Here is a 17,131-nt window from a genome sequence, read left to right as displayed (position 1 = left end):
TTCTTTTTCTACAGTACATGGAATCCTTAGTTTTGACACCTTGAGATAATGTAATAAACAAAATATCACATTATTTTTTAGATTGGAAATGCCGAGAAAGACCGACACTATCGAGCAACATTAACCGACACTATCGAGCAACCCTAATCGACGCTATCTTACTTTGCTTGGTAGTGGAGCACCATTTATGAGTGACGCTTACTAGCTTGTTACTCCACTATATCACTTTTCTCGGTAGTGGAGCACCATTTATGAGTGACGCTTACTAGCTTGTTACTCCACTATATCACTTTGCTCGGTAGTGGAGCAGCACTTACTAGCGACGCTTACTAGCTTGTTACTCCACTATCTCGCTTTGCTCGATAGTGGAGCAGCACTGACTAGCTTCCACCGACACTATCTCGCTTTGCTCAAAAGTGGATAGGGATCATACCTCTTCCTCAGTAGATATTATTACCTCAAAACCTTTCAAAATACGGTTAATTTGTCATTTTTTAATTGATACACTGAGGTAACCCTTCCCTTTCTTGAAAAGCTAAATTGGCTTTAGCTCTCATCAATCGAAGGTAATCGCCATTGTCTTGTAAAAGAAAGTTCAAATGATATTCAATGCTCCTTAAATACTCATTCCAGGGGCCCAATCCAATAATCTCTGATAATTTTACTTTTGTCAGCGTCTGCGCACCGTTATTCTTGTACTGATATGCCTTGTCAAGTATCGAATCTCGAAAGTCAAATAACGACTCTTTAATTTCATGAAATTTTTTCCACACCTTCCATTCGAGCTCCTCTTTGTCCAGATCAAAATTCAAAGTCAATTGGGTTAGTTTCAGGGAAAATTCATTTATCATCAGTTCACCAAATGTTTCCAAAATGTCAATTGTATCTTGAACACACTTGAAATACTCATTCAATATATCCTCGTTCTTGATGGTTAGAATTCGTTGAACATCAATTGAACAATTTTGAGCGCTTTCATAGCTTGCAGCTATATCATCTCGAATCTCTTGACGAGTAATAGTTTCAATACAAGAATCATTACTAGCCCTGGTTTTTTCCACATCTTTTTCAATCTGAACAATTTTCCGATTCAAGTCTTTATACTGCAAATGATTTGTTCTTTGCAAATCTTGAAAATCTTGACTAATTCGGGGCTTTAAATGCTCAATAATCTCCTTCAACTTTGGAGCCATTTCTTTTTCAAGATTCCCTTTGGCCAATTCTATTGTTTTCTCAACCTTCTTTTCCCAAATTTGTATTTCGTCAAATATTTCCCTTGACAAAGGGTCAATATCATCGGTAACCAATGCACCATTTTCAAATACGGATATCGTTGATACGATAAGAACCGTTTCTACATCAGCATCATCTTCTCCCTTTTCCCAACCAGCTTCCTCCAGAGTAAATTTTTGGCCCAACATTTCCTTGACAACATTGATCAAACTAGATTTGAATTCTCGAGGGTAAAACTCGTCAAACTTTACCAAACTTTTGAATTCACTTTTAAGAAACGTGGTCTTTTCCTGAAGTTTAACTGCCTGAGATGATTGAACCAACTTGTCATAAATCTCTTCAATTTTGTTGCAAAACCGGTCTATGTATGGGACACTTTTCGCCAATGATACGATATATCCCACTCGTTTCGAAGTTGCATGCGAGAAATTGCTAGCATTTGAAGCAATTACTTTGAACCATACACTCATCTTCAGAAAGCACACCTTGGCCAATATATTGAAATATTTATCCACAAACAATTCAAACTTGGTGATACTTGTATTCAAAGCACTGTATATCCTTTGCAACCCTGCATTAATTCCGTACTTTGATTCAAATAATGGTCTGATGATGTCCAATTTATGGCTCAAGTCCAATTTCTCGTCAAGCTCAACTAATTGAGGTCTTATATTCACCTCATAAATAGGCTGCACATATGGTCTCAATACCGTATCACTCAATTTGCAAAAATGACAATTCACAGGTGATAACTTGTTGAAATCTGCGGTTTGATGCGTCGGTGGACAAACATAAGTCCATGCGTATATGAGATACGTGACCACGACCAAAAGAGCCCATTTGATTTGGGACGTCATGTCATAAATCTCAATTACAAATCAAACCCGTGTGTCAAATATCCGAAAGACAAATCAAGAGTGATTCTTACACCTTATTGATATTTACAAGAAGAAATATAGTGCAATGTTTTTTTGTTTGTTTGTTTGTTTTTTTTTTTTTTTGTGTTGTGTTTGTGATTATAGAATATACGGGTTGGTGATTTCTATCTCTCTTTTCTTTTTGGACCTACAGTAGCACTTTACATTGATTGACACTATCGAGCAGAGCGAGATAGTGGAGCACTCACATGGGTTTGAAGGTAAGCAGAGATGTCGAAGCAGAGATGTCGAAGCAGAGATGTCGAAGCAGAGATGTCACCAAGCAGAGAGGTCACTAAGCAGAGGCGCTAGTCTCTGTTGAAAAGACAAAAGAGTCAATTTTTGTAGAGACGCTAGCCTCTGTTGAAAGGACAAAAGAGTCAATTTTTGTAGAGACGCTAGCCTCTGTTGAAAAGATAAAAGAGCCATTATTTCCAGAGGTGCTAGCCTCTGTAGAAAAGACAAAAAAGCCATTCTTTTTCTTAGCAAAGTAGACAGAGCAATCAGAGAAAGCAGAGCCATTCTTTCCATCAGCAGAGGTGCCAGCCTCTGCAGTTGCAAGCAGAGACATTCTTTTTCTCAGCAGAGGCTGGCGCCTCTGCAATTACAGGCAAAGCTATTCTTTTTCTCAGCAGAGGCTGGCGACTCTGCAGCAATGTGATAACGTATCTTGAACAACAAGAGTTTCCTTTGTGTAATTGCAAATAGAAGGCTCATCATTGGTCCATTTGACAAAAGACTACATAGTCACAATGTAACACCAACTGAAAAATTCTCTAGAATATTTGCCACTTGATGTTTTAGTCATCCGAAAGAATGTCCACTACAGCCGTATTTCAGAAAAAAAAAAAAAGAGGATTCTGCTCAAGATGTCCTGGAAAACTTGAAAAATAGGATTTTGCTCAAGATGTCCTAGAAAACACTTCCATTGTCAGCTCTACTCTCTCCACTGTCTACATATTACAAGGCATTGAATTAAACATGATACTATTTATATAGATATTCCGCTATGTACGATTACACACTTGTCATAAAACCAAAAAAACCAAAATACCATCAAGTCAGCACCAACAAAATACCATCAAGTCAGCACCAGGTAACAAGGTACAAAGTGTTTCTCCACTATCTCGCTCTGCTCGATAGTATCGCTCGCTCGATAGTGTCGCACCAACTAAAAAAATTAATCTTTTTTCAATTTTCCATAGACAAACTCGTTAGCTTGTTTGAAAAATTGGCTCAATTGATCATAAGATTTGGCCTCTACAGAGTCAGTAAACTCATACAAGTCATAAATCCTTGGATACACATAAGTCTTGAACTTATCTTGAGCACATAAAAATTTATCATGGATCTTGTACTTGATGAAAAGTGGGTGTGAATGAACGTGTTCATCCAAAAAGGTGTGGGCCTTAAACACATAAGGTTCAACCTTGTTTACGCCACCATGTAATAAGTCGCAAAGAACCGAATGTTGAGAACTCAATGGATGTAAAACCTTGTTTTCGATTTTCTCGATAGGCGTTAAAGAAGGACACTTGTAATTGTACAAATATGATGTATAAAATACAATCAATCCAAATATGAATGTTCTGATGTTGAGTAAAACCATAATTTAAGTCGTGGGTTGAAGATCAAATCGAGGTCTTGAATATTTTGATTAACAAGAAGAAGTAAGAGTGTGATATAACATCTCAATAGGTGAAAAAAAGAATTTTCTGTTTTATAAACACAGGTAATATATATTGTCGCAAACGGAAAAAAAAAACATATAAAATTAGACACGTACAAATGTAGTATACGTCTATATCCATGTAAACTAGAGGGAAGCAAGCCAAACCGTTGGGTATATCTACATGGTGGAAAAAACAACATTCACTTGATCTAAAATAAAACTCGAGAGATGTCGTAGTGTATTTGTTGAAACGTGCATAATAACGGCGATCCTTAAGTTAGAGCAGAAAAGGGTCACCCACGAGTCCTTTGTAGAGTGCAAAGAAAAAAAATTTAGAGAGAACATTATCACTATCGAGCGAAGCGAGATAGTGGAGCAACACTAGCTGCCACCGACACTGACTAACATAGCTGCCACCAACACTGACTGACACTAGCTGCCACCATCACTATCGACACTAGCTGCCACCATGACTATCGACACTAGCTGCCACCATGACTATCGACACTAGCTGCCACCATGACTATCGACACTAGCTGCCACCATGACTATCGACACTAGCTGCCACCATGACTATCGACACTAGCTGCCACCATCACTATCGACACTAGCTGCCACCATCACTATCGACACTAGGTATCAAGGTACAAAGTGTTTCTCCACTGTTTCGCTTCGCTCGATAGTGTCGATAGTGTCGACATGAGAAAATCAAAGATTACAGGAGAATATGAAAATCAAATGTTCAATCCACCTACCCCATTTCATTTAATTTACTTTTTTTCAATTTAGTTTCACATGTGTCGGTAATCAGTGTGCGCCCTGACACTGATCACGTTTATTTCACGTGAAACTTATATATCTATTGTGTGTTTGTGTAACGCGACTTTTCTTTTGCCCAAAAGAGACTATTTATTTTCTAACTTGCCAAATTAAGTAATATTGCAAAATTTACGATATGTTTACCCTGCTAGGAAGATGAAGAGATATGGGAGCCCCAAAAAAAAAAAAAAACGCGGAATCTTGAGACTTGTAAATATGCCAAAGTTTAACTTAAAGGGAATAAAGATTTCAATTCAAGGTTGAGTTTTCTTGGTTCATTTTAATTTTATTTTTATTTTTTTTTTGGTAGGAAATCATTAGATCTAGAAATTATTCTTTCGTCGTCTATGTCTGTTGTTAGCCCATCGATATTGCGTATTCAGGAGAAATTTGAACCAAAAAGAAATAGCACAGACGGGATTCTTGTTTCAACTCTGCAAAACAAAATAAACCAATCAGCTAGTAAACCGGTAAAGGGCAAATACAAGGACAATGATATTCCAAAGATTCCGCAAATTCAGGCTCACGTTACTCCAAGGCAATCATCACCATTAATGAAAACGAAAACGGAATCGTCATCAACAACATCATCAGCAACAGCAATAACAACTACATCAAACAAATCGACTTCAACACTAATTTCAAAGTTACAGCTAAAGCGAATAAAATTACATGAGCAATATTTGGTCAAACAAGCACGTATAAAGAGACTCCAGGAAGAACTCGATTTGCAAAAACATGAGTTGCTAGAACTCGAAATTGAGATTGAAGACGTTAATAGACAAGAGATTGCTCTAAATAACCAATCAAGCCCATCAAAACAAAACATATACAAACAGGCTTTTTTACAAACAGAGAAAGATCTAAAAAACTTGAAAGTCCAAGATAACATAAAGTCTACTACTTATGCACCTCCAGCTCCTTTATTTAGCCCCTTAAAGAAACAAGCATCCTTCATAATGTCTCAAGCAATGGACGAATGCGCTAGTGTAACAAAGAAAGCCTCAGCTATTTTTGATAGTCAGCTTGTCAAACAATCAAATGCCAACTTGGATAGCTTAACTAGACAAACTAGTCAATTTTTCACCAGCATATTTAAAGATCCCAAACAGCCGCAGAAAAGGGACCGAATGGATATTCTTTTCGATGTAGAGAATCTAGAAAGCGCCCATGTCATACATGACAACGACATTGTAGATATAGACAATTACGACTCATCATTATCTGAATAAAAACAGTACATCTAAATCTGAATCTATCTATAAATCATCAACATTTGCCTTCAAACTTTTCTATTTTTTATTAAATTCACCTTTAATCTTCTTCCAATAACCATCCTTGAGCTCTTTCAATTGCTCTTTCCCACCTCTTCCAGTTTCTTCTCCTATCAGCATCAGGTAATTCCGCATGGAACGTATTTGTCAACACTTGCTCCTTACTTGTTATCTTTTCAACAACATCGTCTAGATCTTTCCATACACGATCTTCTTCATCTTTGAAAGATAAACCCGCAGCAATAGCAGCACCCAATGCTGTACACTCGGCAATTTGGGCTCTCTTCACTGTAACGCATGGCCCTAAAATATCAGCTTGAATTTGCAAAACTTCATCGGCTTTAGACATACCTCCATCAGTTGCCAAATGCGACAATGGACGACTCTCGGCTTGCAGAGTTAAAGCTTCTTCTAAGAAATCACCAGACGCACCAGCATCAGAAGCCATAGCCTTTAGAATAGCCCTTACTTGAAAGCAAACACCTTCCAAAGCAGCTCGTGCTATGTGAGAAGCAGAAGTATACTGTGTCATGCCAAAAATGGTTCCTCTAGCACCTCTATCCCAGTACGGAGCATATAATCCACTAAATGCTGGAATAAAGACAACTCCACCAGAATTTTCAACTTGAGAGGCCAAGGGTCCAATATCCTTGGCATTTTCAATCATCTTCAAGTTATCTCTAAGCCACTGTATGATAGATCCAGCAACTGCAATTGAACCTTCTAATGCGTAACAAGGCTTAGCGGCATCGCCCTTTAGTGTGGGGAACCAATAACCAAAAGTGGTTAAAGCTCCATGGCTACTAATTAATTTACGGACCCCCGTGTTGTATAAAAGAAAGCAACCCGTACCATATGTACATTTAGCAGCTCCAGGATTAAATGCAAGTTGTCCCACTAGAGAAGCACTTTGATCACCTAAACAACCACAAATGGGAACCCCAGTAATTGTTTTCAAAATATCATAAGCTTCCTGAGTGATCTTGTTATGGAACCCTAAATTCGACAAGTTTGGTGCTGCAAAAGATCCATAAAATTCAGAAGACGACACAATTTTTGGTAATCTAATTTTTGTTGGATCAACACCCCAAAAGTTTAACAAATCATCGTCGTAATCTTGTGTATCTAAGTTCATGAAATACGTCCTTGAGGCATTGGTTATATCAGTAACAAAGTTTCTCTCCTTTGTCAAATGATAAATCAACCAAGTATCAACAGTTCCAAACATGAGGTTACCGTCACCCTTTTCATATTCCTCTCTTATCGTGTCATCGTTATCCAAAAGCCATCTCAACTTTGCCGCTGAGAAATACGTCGACAAGGGCAATCCAGTTTTCACTTTCAATTCTTCTTTTCTATCCTCGTCGACCATTTTTTCCAAATGCTGAACAATTTCCGCTGTTCTTGTGTCGGTCCATGTGATACCTCCACTCAACGGTTTTCCCGTCTTTCTTGACCAAACGAGTGTAGTTTCCCTCATATTCGCAATACCAATACATTTGACCTTATACTTGACTTTCAAATTTGGATTTTGGTTAATTTTCCTCAAAGTAATGAGACAGGCAACTAAACATTGCACTGCGTTGGCCAAAATGTGTACGGGCATACACTCGACCCAGCCTGGCTGGGGGAACCTCAAAGTGGGACCCACTGAGGATTGGTTATTTTCAATGGCAACATCATCAGTGATGGAGATGGCGACACCCTCTGCTGAAAAAATCGGTTCATTGTGTCGTAAAAGGGAGGACCTCCTCCTAAATTGATCGGTATTTTGTGAGTTTTCGGGCGCTTCTGACGCTGTAGTGGAGTATTCTATATGATGCTTTGCTACTTCTTGCCCCTCTTGTGAAAATAAAATTGCTCTAGCTGATGTTGTACCAATGTCGATGGTGGCTACCAATGGAATCGAGGGGGCATGACTGTTTCGACGAGGCATATCTAGAACTGAGTGCAGAAAGCAAAGCTTAGGGGCTTATGAACAAATACTCAAAGAAACTTACACGAGCCAGTGAAAAATAAATTAGCCAGAAACAAAAATTAGTTGAAAAATTAAACTATGTATAAAGAGAAAGTTATATAAGAGAAACTATATATAAGAGAAGTACGTATAAAAGAAGGTATATTATTAAAGAATGTATAGAAAGAATGTATGTGTAAAAGTATCTATATGAAATTTGAAAGAAAAAGAAACAAACAATGTATTATGTATGTATAGACACACAATTTAATCATTTTTTACCAAATGCGTATAATTGTTCCTATTGCGTATATTTGTTCTTATATTTAATAAAAGTAAATTGATGATGTCAAATAGACCACGTCTTACACAACCAGGACTTATTAGGTGCTACCTTCATTTAACTGCACAGCAACACCATCGACTGACACTATTGAGCAGAGCGAGTTAGTGGGGCACAATAGTAACACTATCGCAATATTATCAATATTATACTACTGCCATTTTTTTTCTTGTCCCCACCATGAGTTAGTCGCACCTTTTTTCCTTTTTCCCAAACTCCGAAATTGCGCTCGGGATTCCTGAACAAGGGGCTATTCTTCATGACACTAGTGAGCCACTATCAAGCAGCAACACTATCGAGCAAAGCGAGATAGTGTTGCAACAAGCTAGTAAGTATGACTTCATAGCAACACTATTGAGCAAAGCGAGATAGTGTTGTAACAAGCTAATAAGTATGACTCCACTACCCTCACTACATTTTCACTACAATCATTGTGTCTTCTCACTATATCTTCACTACAATCACTGTGTCTTCTCACTATATCTTCACTACAATCACTGTAATCCAATCACTACACCTTCTCTCTATCTAGCTCTGCTCGATAGTGGAGCAACACTAGCTGCAACCAACAGAAGTACTAGCGCACTTTATTTTTCTTTTTTTTTTTTGTGGGGTATAATTTAAAGGACCAACACACGGGTGTTGCAGACTTAGCTCCGATGGTTGCAAACTTAGCTCCGATTAGCAGTCCAAGAAATAAATTAATCAATATTCTCCACTATCGAGCAAAGCGAGATAGTGTTGAATCAGTGAATTTTTCCTCTTTGTAAGTCGAGTAAGCTTGTACTTCTTCCTGCTGCAGAATGACAAATCACTCTGCAATGAAAACCAACCCTTGATCGTCAGTGCTACTCCACTATCGAGCGAAGCGAGATAGTGCCAATGAGATAGTCAGTATTGCTCCACTAGTTCGCTTCGCTCGATAGCATTGGTGGCAGCTAGTGTACTCCACTACCGAGCGAAGCGAGATAGTGCCAATGAGATAGTCAGTATTGCTCCACTAGTTCGCTTCGCTCGATAGCATTGGTGGCAGCTAGTGTACTCCACTACCGAGCGAAGCGAGATAGTGCCAATGAGATAGTCAGTATTGCTCCACTAGTTCGCTTCGCTCGATAGCATTGGTGGCAGCTAGTGTACTCCACTACCGAGCGAAGCGAGATAGTGCCAATGAGATAGTCAGTATTGCTCCACTAGTTCGCTTCGCTCGATAGCATTGGTGGCAGCTAGTGTACTCCACAAGCTCGCTTCGCTCCCTAATGGTTCCATAGGGTTCCCTAGTGGAAAGAAAAAAAAAAAGAAGCTATTCTATTTTGTATCACACGTAATATATACTCCTCTCTTCTTTGCGTTTTTCTTTTCTCCTTTCTATTCTGATGCACTACAATCTTCTAAATCGAGAGAGTAGTCAATATTAAACGGATCGTTATCATCAATATTATTAATACCACCATCCACCTCATTTTCAATTTCGGCATAATCGTCTAGCCAGCGACAATTCTGATTGAGCAAATGTCTATACTCTTTCACCCATTCATCCATCTCAACCGGCTCAAATATTTTAGTTTTACTCAAGATATTGAAAATGTATACGCAATACTTGATGAGTGAATAAAGACCCCTTAAATAACCGTGATCTACACTATGGGGATGGGCAGGAGGTATATTAGCATTCTCTTTTTCTTCTTCTGAAATAACAGATTGTGCAAAATCTATGATTTTCACTTTAGCCTGATCATAATTAGACTTTGAGCCGCCTTCGTAAACCAACAAAATCAGCGATCCATACATTCTGTAACCGGGAAGCTCATCAAAGATACTATACAATTCCCTGAATTGTCTTATCAAGTTGGGCACACGAAACAATATCGAATATATGTCCTTTCCATTGTATAAAAATTTTGCCAAAATTTTGCAAAATTGAATGCCTACCCGTATTCTTCTGCCGAAATACTTGTCTCTTGCTATCTTGTGATTGTCATGCGTGAATGTTTGTAATCCACAAATACGCACGCCTAATTGCTTCGACGTCGTAGTTTGACACTTGTGTCTCTGTGATTTTTGTTTTTTCAAACTTGCCTCAATTCCATATTGTCTTGTGCCCATTTTCAAATCCAACACACAGGGTTTCTTCATGTTGCTTGTTAAATCTTCCAATAAAATAAACCGTTCAAATTTGGTATGCTTTCGAAGCAACGAATTGGATGCTATTGTTGCAGGTGCCGTTGCAGATGCCGCCATCGATTCTGCTGCAGCTGCCGACGCAGAGGTATGTAATGACTGACGTGAGGGAGCTTGGTGACTATGCGCAAAACGAGTGAAATGAACTTGTCCATACAGGGGTTTCAAATGTTTACCTTTATCTTCTTCCTCTTCCCCTTTTTCCATTTCAAAAATGTCTTTACTCAGATATTTGAGCTCTGGTTGGAATACCTCTTGGAGTACTTGAACTTGGAGGTCAGTGTTGATTGATGTAGACCCTTGATTCGGACGCTGCACCGGGGAAGTAGTTAAGCTTGAAATAGGACTCGTCATTGTGCTTCCAAAAGATGCATATTTAGGAGACGGAAACGAACTTGGATATTGTTTCCAAAAAGTATCAGGAATGATGTGCATGTTATCGTCAAGAACAACCTCAGGCTGAATATTTCCCGACCGCCTTCGATGCTTCCTTTTCTGTTCTGCAAACACATGATCCCCTTCATCCCCTTCATCCCCTCCGTCTCTTCCACTAACTTCATCAACCTCATTCTGCTCAAAATCCTTTTCGCTAATGAGGCTCGAATATCGCACATTCAAAACACCAATATATTTTGGCATGAATTTTAAAAGTTTGGGATGTTGGAGTTCAATAGTTTCGTAAAATATATTTTCCCTATTAACTAGCGCCTTGCAAACAGCTTGTTTCGAAAATGAAAATATTGCAGTGTGCCCGCCCACTTTATTTTTAAAAGGCCTTAACTCGACAGCTAGTGGGAACTGCGACTCTTCGTCAGTATCATCATCGCCATGACTCCAACTCCGATCTAGTAAATTTTCAGGTTCGACACCACCAGCAACAAAATGCTCATCTAATTTCAATGCATCTCTTTCTCTTAGATCAACTGGCGATGAAGCTCTAGAGATCTTGATGATCTTTTGAATCATTTCCGTTTCTTTTCTTCGTTCACTCAATTTATCAACTATTAAATCATTGCTATTCAAAATCGTTGAAATACTAGTTATATTACCAACCAAACTGTGGTCAAACTCCAAATTTGCCGTCAAATGTTGTGGTTTTGCTGCTGGAGCTGGGGGGTTTGCAAGTTCTTGCATCTCCTTGGTTAGTGCTATATCCAATCTATCATGCAATTTTTCAGAGTTGGCTGGTGTGTGTGGAATATACGTTGCTGAGGAAATAGGTTCTATATCCATTCCGTCGCCAAGGAATTTTTCCTTGATGGGGCTAGTCAATTCTAACCTGGCACCTTCAACTGCATTGTTATCTGTATCTTCATCTTCGTCATCTGTCTCTCTAAAGATTCTCAATGATCTTGCAGCTTTTCTCCCCGTAAGACGGTTAGGGTTGGAGTTTGTATCTCCATTTACCGCGGCAGTAGCAGCAGCAGCAGCAGTAGTAGCAGCAGTAGTAGCAGTAGTAGCAGCAGCAGCAGTAGCAGCAGCAGGTGGTGGTGATGCTATTGCTTCTTGAGCAGTTTCTGATGAAACAATTTCTAAGCTTTTGTTTCCAGAACCTACGTATTCAGTAAATGCGACGCTCTTTTGAACAGGAGATACCTTGTGAAAGGACATTTCTGGATGATGTAGTGGCTTGTCCTCCATTGTTTTTGGTTGCGTTATTTTTGGTGTTATTTTTGGTGTTTTCTTTGATGTTGTTGTTATTTTTCTCAAGTTTTGGTCATCAAGTTGATCCAATCTTCCGCTCAGAGTATTAGACGCAGAAACTGAGTTGGTAACTTCCATATTGGTGATTTATGCATGTATGATACGTGTATTAATGATAAATGATCGACTGCCTCAAAAACGTCTACAGATGAATGACTTACTTGGTAGAACTGGTAACAAGATAATCTCAATTTAATGATTTTCTCTTTTTATTTTTCGTTTAACAAAATCTCAAAAAGGGTGGAAAAAGTAAGAAAATTGAAGAAAACGGTTCAAGTTTGATGTTCCTGTCCTCTTGTAAAGCAAAGGGGAAAAAGAGAAGAGCCGATTTACGGGCGAGGAAGAATACTTGAGTGAATATAAGACGGCTACTTTGAGATTGTATAAAATTATGGCATCTAGAGGTGTAACTTTTGCAATAATTACATATAATAGTGGAAATTTTTTTAAAGCCTTTGGGGAAAAAAAATCTAAAGTTGATAACAAAATGTGTGTTTTAGTGAAAGGAAACAGATTAAAAACGAAGCAATCTTTTGTATTTTCTGAGAGAATTACAAAGAAAGCAACCAGACCCGTGTGTTAGAAAGCAACCAGACCTGTGTGTTAGAAAGCAATTCTTGAATGAGTAGAAAATAGAGAAAAGCGTTCCAACGGTGCTAACTTTATCATTGATTTGGGTGATTTTCCACAGGATTTTTAAATCGAAATGTCTTGTTTTTTTTTTTTTTACTCAAACATCTCTAGTAACATCTCTAGACAAAATGAAAATGCCAGTATTATATTTGAAAATAATATGCACTACTATCCCCCGTGTGAACATCACTGTTGTCCTTCTTGCAGACTCTTTGAAAGAGGCCACATGTCTACTTTTCTTCTTTTATCATGAAAAACGTGGGGATTTAGCAAATCGCGCTACCACGTGTTCGGGACTAGCGAGGAAAGCGAGCTAGTGAGGCAGCATTGATGGATTTGACTAGCGAGTGGAGCAGCACTGATGGATCTGACTACCGAGTGGAGCAGCACTGATGGATTTGACTAGCTCGTTTTACTCGCTAGTAAAGCAGCACTGACGGGTCATGCATTTTCCCATTGTGAGACAAAATTTGTTTGTAACAAACAGATGGTCATTTTACACATTGTTGTTACATACTAGATTGAATTGCGGCGTGTATCACCACTAAACTTTTCCGTTTAGCAAGACCAAATTTGAAAACTAAAGTTTCACTCCTTACTGCTGCTTTACTCTTCACTGCACTTTGGTATTTGACTTGGTATTCAACAAACTTCAATACCACTTACATTGTCACATTTCTTTAATTCTCACTCTCCCTCGGAAACAATCCTCTTCTTTTCTATTCTCTTCTCCTTAAAGGCTTTCCTCTTCTTCTATTTTCCTCTTTTTTTTTTTTTTTCGAATTTTCTTTTTTTTTTGGGTGCAAAAAGAAAATTCGCACTAGCCTCAGCTATAGATGGGTATGAGCCAAGGCGTAAAATATGTGCCTTATGGTATTCTATCCAGGAGTTAAGCCACAACTAATAGAAGGTAAATAACACTATATGCTTCAAAAATGAACCAAATATACAATTAAAGGAGACAGTGTCTTTTTCAAAAACCAATAAAATCAAGTTTCTTTGATCAAAGAGCCAATAAGTTTTCTCGGCAGTTAAATTTTTGTTTCTTTTTTCAACAAAAACTCATTTTACTTTTTTTGTCCAACTAAGTCTTCTCCCAGATGATGTGTGATACATGTTCGCTGCCAAGCTATTTGCTCTCGTATTGGTAATCATATGTGCAAAATATGGTACAGTAGGGTTGGTAAAACTTTACAATCCAATAGGCGCTACTAGTGATTATGAGAATTGCTATATATATCGCGATAATAGTCACCTTAAGTCATTCTTGAAAACCAACCATTCTCAATATCAAACCGGGGATCTATGCATTAAAAAGGGGTCCACAACAACAACAACAACAACAACTTCCAAGGTAAATGCGACTTTTCTCGTTTTATGCCGCAATTTAGAAGTATACCTGTTATTAGAGACAATTCAATCAATTGAAGATCGGTTTAATCAAAAATTTCACTATGATTATACATTCTTAAATGATGAGCCATTCACAGATGAATTCATATACTTGATAAGCACATATATCCCTCAAGGCAAAATCAATTTTGGGATCATCCCCCCAGAACACTGGTCATATCCGGATCATATAAATACTACTGCATGTTCAGAAATACGAGCAAACTTTGCTGATGTGCCTTATGGAGATTCTGAGTCATATAGGCACATGTGCCGGTTTTTTTCCGGTTTCTTTTACAAGCAGCCAATGGTAAGGCAGTACGAGTACTATTGGAGAATAGAGCCGGGCATCAAGTTGCACTGTGACGTGAATCAAGATGTTTTCAGATTTATGAAGGAGAATGATAAAAAATATGGCTTTGCTATTTCCTTATTTGAATATTCAGAGACAATCCCTAGCTTGTGGTCATTTGTCATTGATTACATATCGAAACAAAAATCAAGTCGTCCTGAATTGCTACCTATGCTACAGAATGGGTTTGGATGGTATAATCTATGTCATTTCTGGTCTAATTTCGAAATAGCAAGGGTCGACGTTTTCGACAATTATGAGTATGAACAGTTTTTTCAGTACCTCGATTCAAAGGAGGGGTTTTATTACGAGAGATGGGGGGACGCGCCGATCCATACAATTGGGATTTGTCTATTTCTCAAAAAACAAGATATTCACTGGTTTGATAATTTAGGATACTATCATCCACCTTATTTACAATGCCCGCAAGATCCTGAATCTTATATAAACAACAAGTGCACATGCGACCCTGACGATGATATCAATTCAAATGAGAACTTGAGTTGTACGAACCATTTTCTACGCATTCTCAATAGCTAAAAAGGACAAGGAGGTTTCTTGGTTTATGACCCATACTATATAGAGTAATAGAAGAACGGTTTTTTTTTCTTCTTTTTTTTTTGCGCTCCCAAATGACTATTTATTTTGAACACTGAAAAGTAAGAGAGGAAAAACCAATTGGGACTTTGTATATATGAAAGGTTAACCCTTTAGTATTAAAGCCCAACCCTTTTGTATTAAGGTCGTTGTATATATAAAAGCTTAACTCTTTTGTATTAAAGCCGTTGTTGTTGTATAAAGTGAAGATCATGGCGATTCAATTTTTGTTTCTTATATCAAGACAAGGTAAAACGAGATTATCAAAATGGTATCAAACCATGTCTCAGAAACAGAAATGCAAAATTATAAGAGAGTTATCAACAATAATTCTCTCAAGAAGGGCCAAAATGTGTAATGTATTAGAGTACAGAGATTCAAAGGTCATTTATCGTCGATACGCGTCCTTGTTTTTTGTGATTGGCGTAGATAATGATGATAACGAGCTAATTGGACTAGAGGTTATACACCGGTTTGTGGAACAAATGGATAAAATATACGGAAACGTTTGTGAGTTGGATATTATATTTGGTTTCGATAAGGCGTACCATGTCCTAGACGAGTTATTGATCGATGGTCATATACAAGAGAGCTCTAAAAAGGAAGTTTTGAAACGAGTTACTCAACAAGACGAATTAGAGAACATGGATGAGTTTGAGAAAATACTAGCTTAGTACAAGAATTTGGAATTTTTTTCTTCTTTTATTGATTTCAACATGAACCCTTGGTGTGTGTATATTGTCGATATAGTCAGTGTGCTCCACTATCTCGCTCTGCTCGATAGTGTCTGTGTGAAGCTTCTACTTTTATCTCTCTTTATCTTCGACAAAGTGTGTTGACGAGATTAAGTTTCTACCCATAAGATTGTTTTTTTTTTTAATTTTTCATTTTGATATCAAAATCGTCCTCTTTTGAGCCCCTCTCTTCTCCATTCCTTCCTTTCTTTCGAGTGGCACTCTCTCACATTCATCCCAGGTTTAGTATTTGCAAGATAAGGTTAGATAATGAATAATAGTGATTCTACATAACATTTGGTAGCACTGGAAAAACATTTGAGCTTCTCATCTCATCTCATCTCATCTCAATTCCATTTTCATTAATTTGAAAATCTAATCTTTACTTCAACAAGCAGGTTCAAATAGAGCTTCTCTTTTTCTTTTATTACAAAATGATAAGAAAACAGGCCAGGGAAAGGAGAGAATACCTATACAGGAAAGCTTTACAGCTACAGGAAGCTTCGCTAACGGAGAAACGTCAGCGGCTCAAAGCGGCATTAGCGCTGGGAAAACCTGTTTCGAAAGAGTTGGCAGATGATGACAAGTTACAACGAGATTTCATTTATGACCAGAGTGTGCAAGATCAATTAGAAATTGATGACGAATATAGTGCTTTATCGGGGATTTCCGATCCCAAAGTTATTATAACAACTTCGAGAGACCCAAGTATTCGATTATTACAGTTTTCTAAGGAAATTAAGCTTATGTTCCCCAATAGTTTAAAATTAAACCGTGGTAACTATATCATTAATGATTTGGTGAAAACGTGTACAAGAGTGCAAGTATCTGATTTAATAGTATTGCATGAACACAGAGGTGTCCCAACATCGCTAACAATTAGCCATTTCCCTCACGGACCAACAGCTATATTCACTCTACATAACGTTAAGCTTAGACACGATTTGCCCAATTTGGGTAACATTAGTGAATCTTACCCACACTTGATTTTCGAAAATTTCAACAGTGCTTTGGGGAAAAGGGTGGTGAAGATTTTGCAACATTTATTTCCACCTGGTGTAAAGAAGGATTCTTCAAGGGTTATCACTTTTGTTAACAATGACGATTTCATAAGTGTGAGACATCACGTATATGTGAGAACCAAAGATAGCATAGAAATCAGTGAAATAGGACCAAGGTTCGAAATGAAATTATATGAAATTAGGTTGGGATTGCCTGATAATAAGGACGCCGATGTAGAGTGGCAAGTCAGAAGATTCATTCGTACTGCCAACAGGAAAAACTATCTATAGAACTATAGAAAGGAAGGTGTGTGGTACAGAGGGG

The 17,131-nt window shown here is 37.9% G+C and overlaps 7 protein-coding genes across 7 annotated transcripts; 3 read left to right on the top strand and 4 right to left on the bottom strand. All coding sequences in view use genetic code 12, as the record gives it.

Annotated features, from left to right (window-relative positions):
- Positions 1 to 494: 494 nt before the first annotated feature.
- Positions 495 to 2,090, bottom strand: KGF56_001301 (uncharacterized protein; the record flags this gene model as incomplete). The annotated part of the gene is made up of 1 exon (XM_049322411.1): positions 495 to 2,090. One exon carries the CDS (start codon positions 2,088 to 2,090, stop codon positions 495 to 497), a length of 1,596 nt encoding a protein of 531 aa, XP_049181827.1.
- A 1,240-nt stretch (positions 2,091 to 3,330) lies between these two features.
- On the bottom strand, positions 3,331 to 3,759 carry KGF56_001300 (uncharacterized protein; the record flags this gene model as incomplete). Its single annotated transcript, XM_049322410.1, has 1 exon — positions 3,331 to 3,759. One exon carries the CDS (start codon positions 3,757 to 3,759, stop codon positions 3,331 to 3,333), a length of 429 nt encoding a protein of 142 aa, XP_049181826.1.
- A 1,229-nt stretch (positions 3,760 to 4,988) lies between these two features.
- KGF56_001299 (uncharacterized protein) lies at positions 4,989 to 5,873 on the top strand (the record flags this gene model as incomplete). Its single annotated transcript, XM_049322407.1, has 1 exon — positions 4,989 to 5,873. One exon carries the CDS (start codon positions 4,989 to 4,991, stop codon positions 5,871 to 5,873), a length of 885 nt encoding a protein of 294 aa, XP_049181825.1.
- Positions 5,874 to 5,955: 82 nt separating this feature from the next.
- Positions 5,956 to 7,851, bottom strand: GUT1 (glycerol kinase; the record flags this gene model as incomplete). The annotated part of the gene is made up of 1 exon (XM_049322406.1): positions 5,956 to 7,851. One exon carries the CDS (start codon positions 7,849 to 7,851, stop codon positions 5,956 to 5,958), a length of 1,896 nt encoding a protein of 631 aa, XP_049181824.1.
- A 1,729-nt stretch (positions 7,852 to 9,580) lies between these two features.
- On the bottom strand, positions 9,581 to 12,175 carry KCS1 (inositol polyphosphate kinase; the record flags this gene model as incomplete). Its single annotated transcript, XM_049322405.1, has 1 exon — positions 9,581 to 12,175. One exon carries the CDS (start codon positions 12,173 to 12,175, stop codon positions 9,581 to 9,583), a length of 2,595 nt encoding a protein of 864 aa, XP_049181823.1.
- A 1,391-nt stretch (positions 12,176 to 13,566) lies between these two features.
- On the top strand, positions 13,567 to 15,745 carry MNT3 (Mnt3p; the record flags this gene model as incomplete). The annotated part of the gene is made up of 3 exons (XM_049322404.1): positions 13,567 to 13,570; positions 14,140 to 14,979; positions 15,321 to 15,745. The coding sequence occupies 3 exons, from the start codon at positions 13,567 to 13,569 to the stop codon at positions 15,743 to 15,745; spliced, it is 1,269 nt and encodes a 422-aa protein (XP_049181822.1).
- A 494-nt stretch (positions 15,746 to 16,239) lies between these two features.
- On the top strand, positions 16,240 to 17,097 carry IMP4 (snoRNA-binding rRNA-processing protein; the record flags this gene model as incomplete). Its single annotated transcript, XM_049322403.1, has 1 exon — positions 16,240 to 17,097. One exon carries the CDS (start codon positions 16,240 to 16,242, stop codon positions 17,095 to 17,097), a length of 858 nt encoding a protein of 285 aa, XP_049181821.1.
- Positions 17,098 to 17,131: the final 34 nt, after the last annotated feature.

Source organism: Candida oxycetoniae (genome assembly GCF_023343755.2).
Source record: "Candida oxycetoniae strain CBS 10844 chromosome Unknown scaffold3, whole genome shotgun sequence".
NCBI lineage: Eukaryota > Fungi > Ascomycota > Pichiomycetes > Serinales > Debaryomycetaceae > Lodderomyces > Lodderomyces oxycetoniae.
Note: the sequence above shows the minus strand (reverse complement) of the source record. Positions and strands in the feature narration are given on the sequence as shown.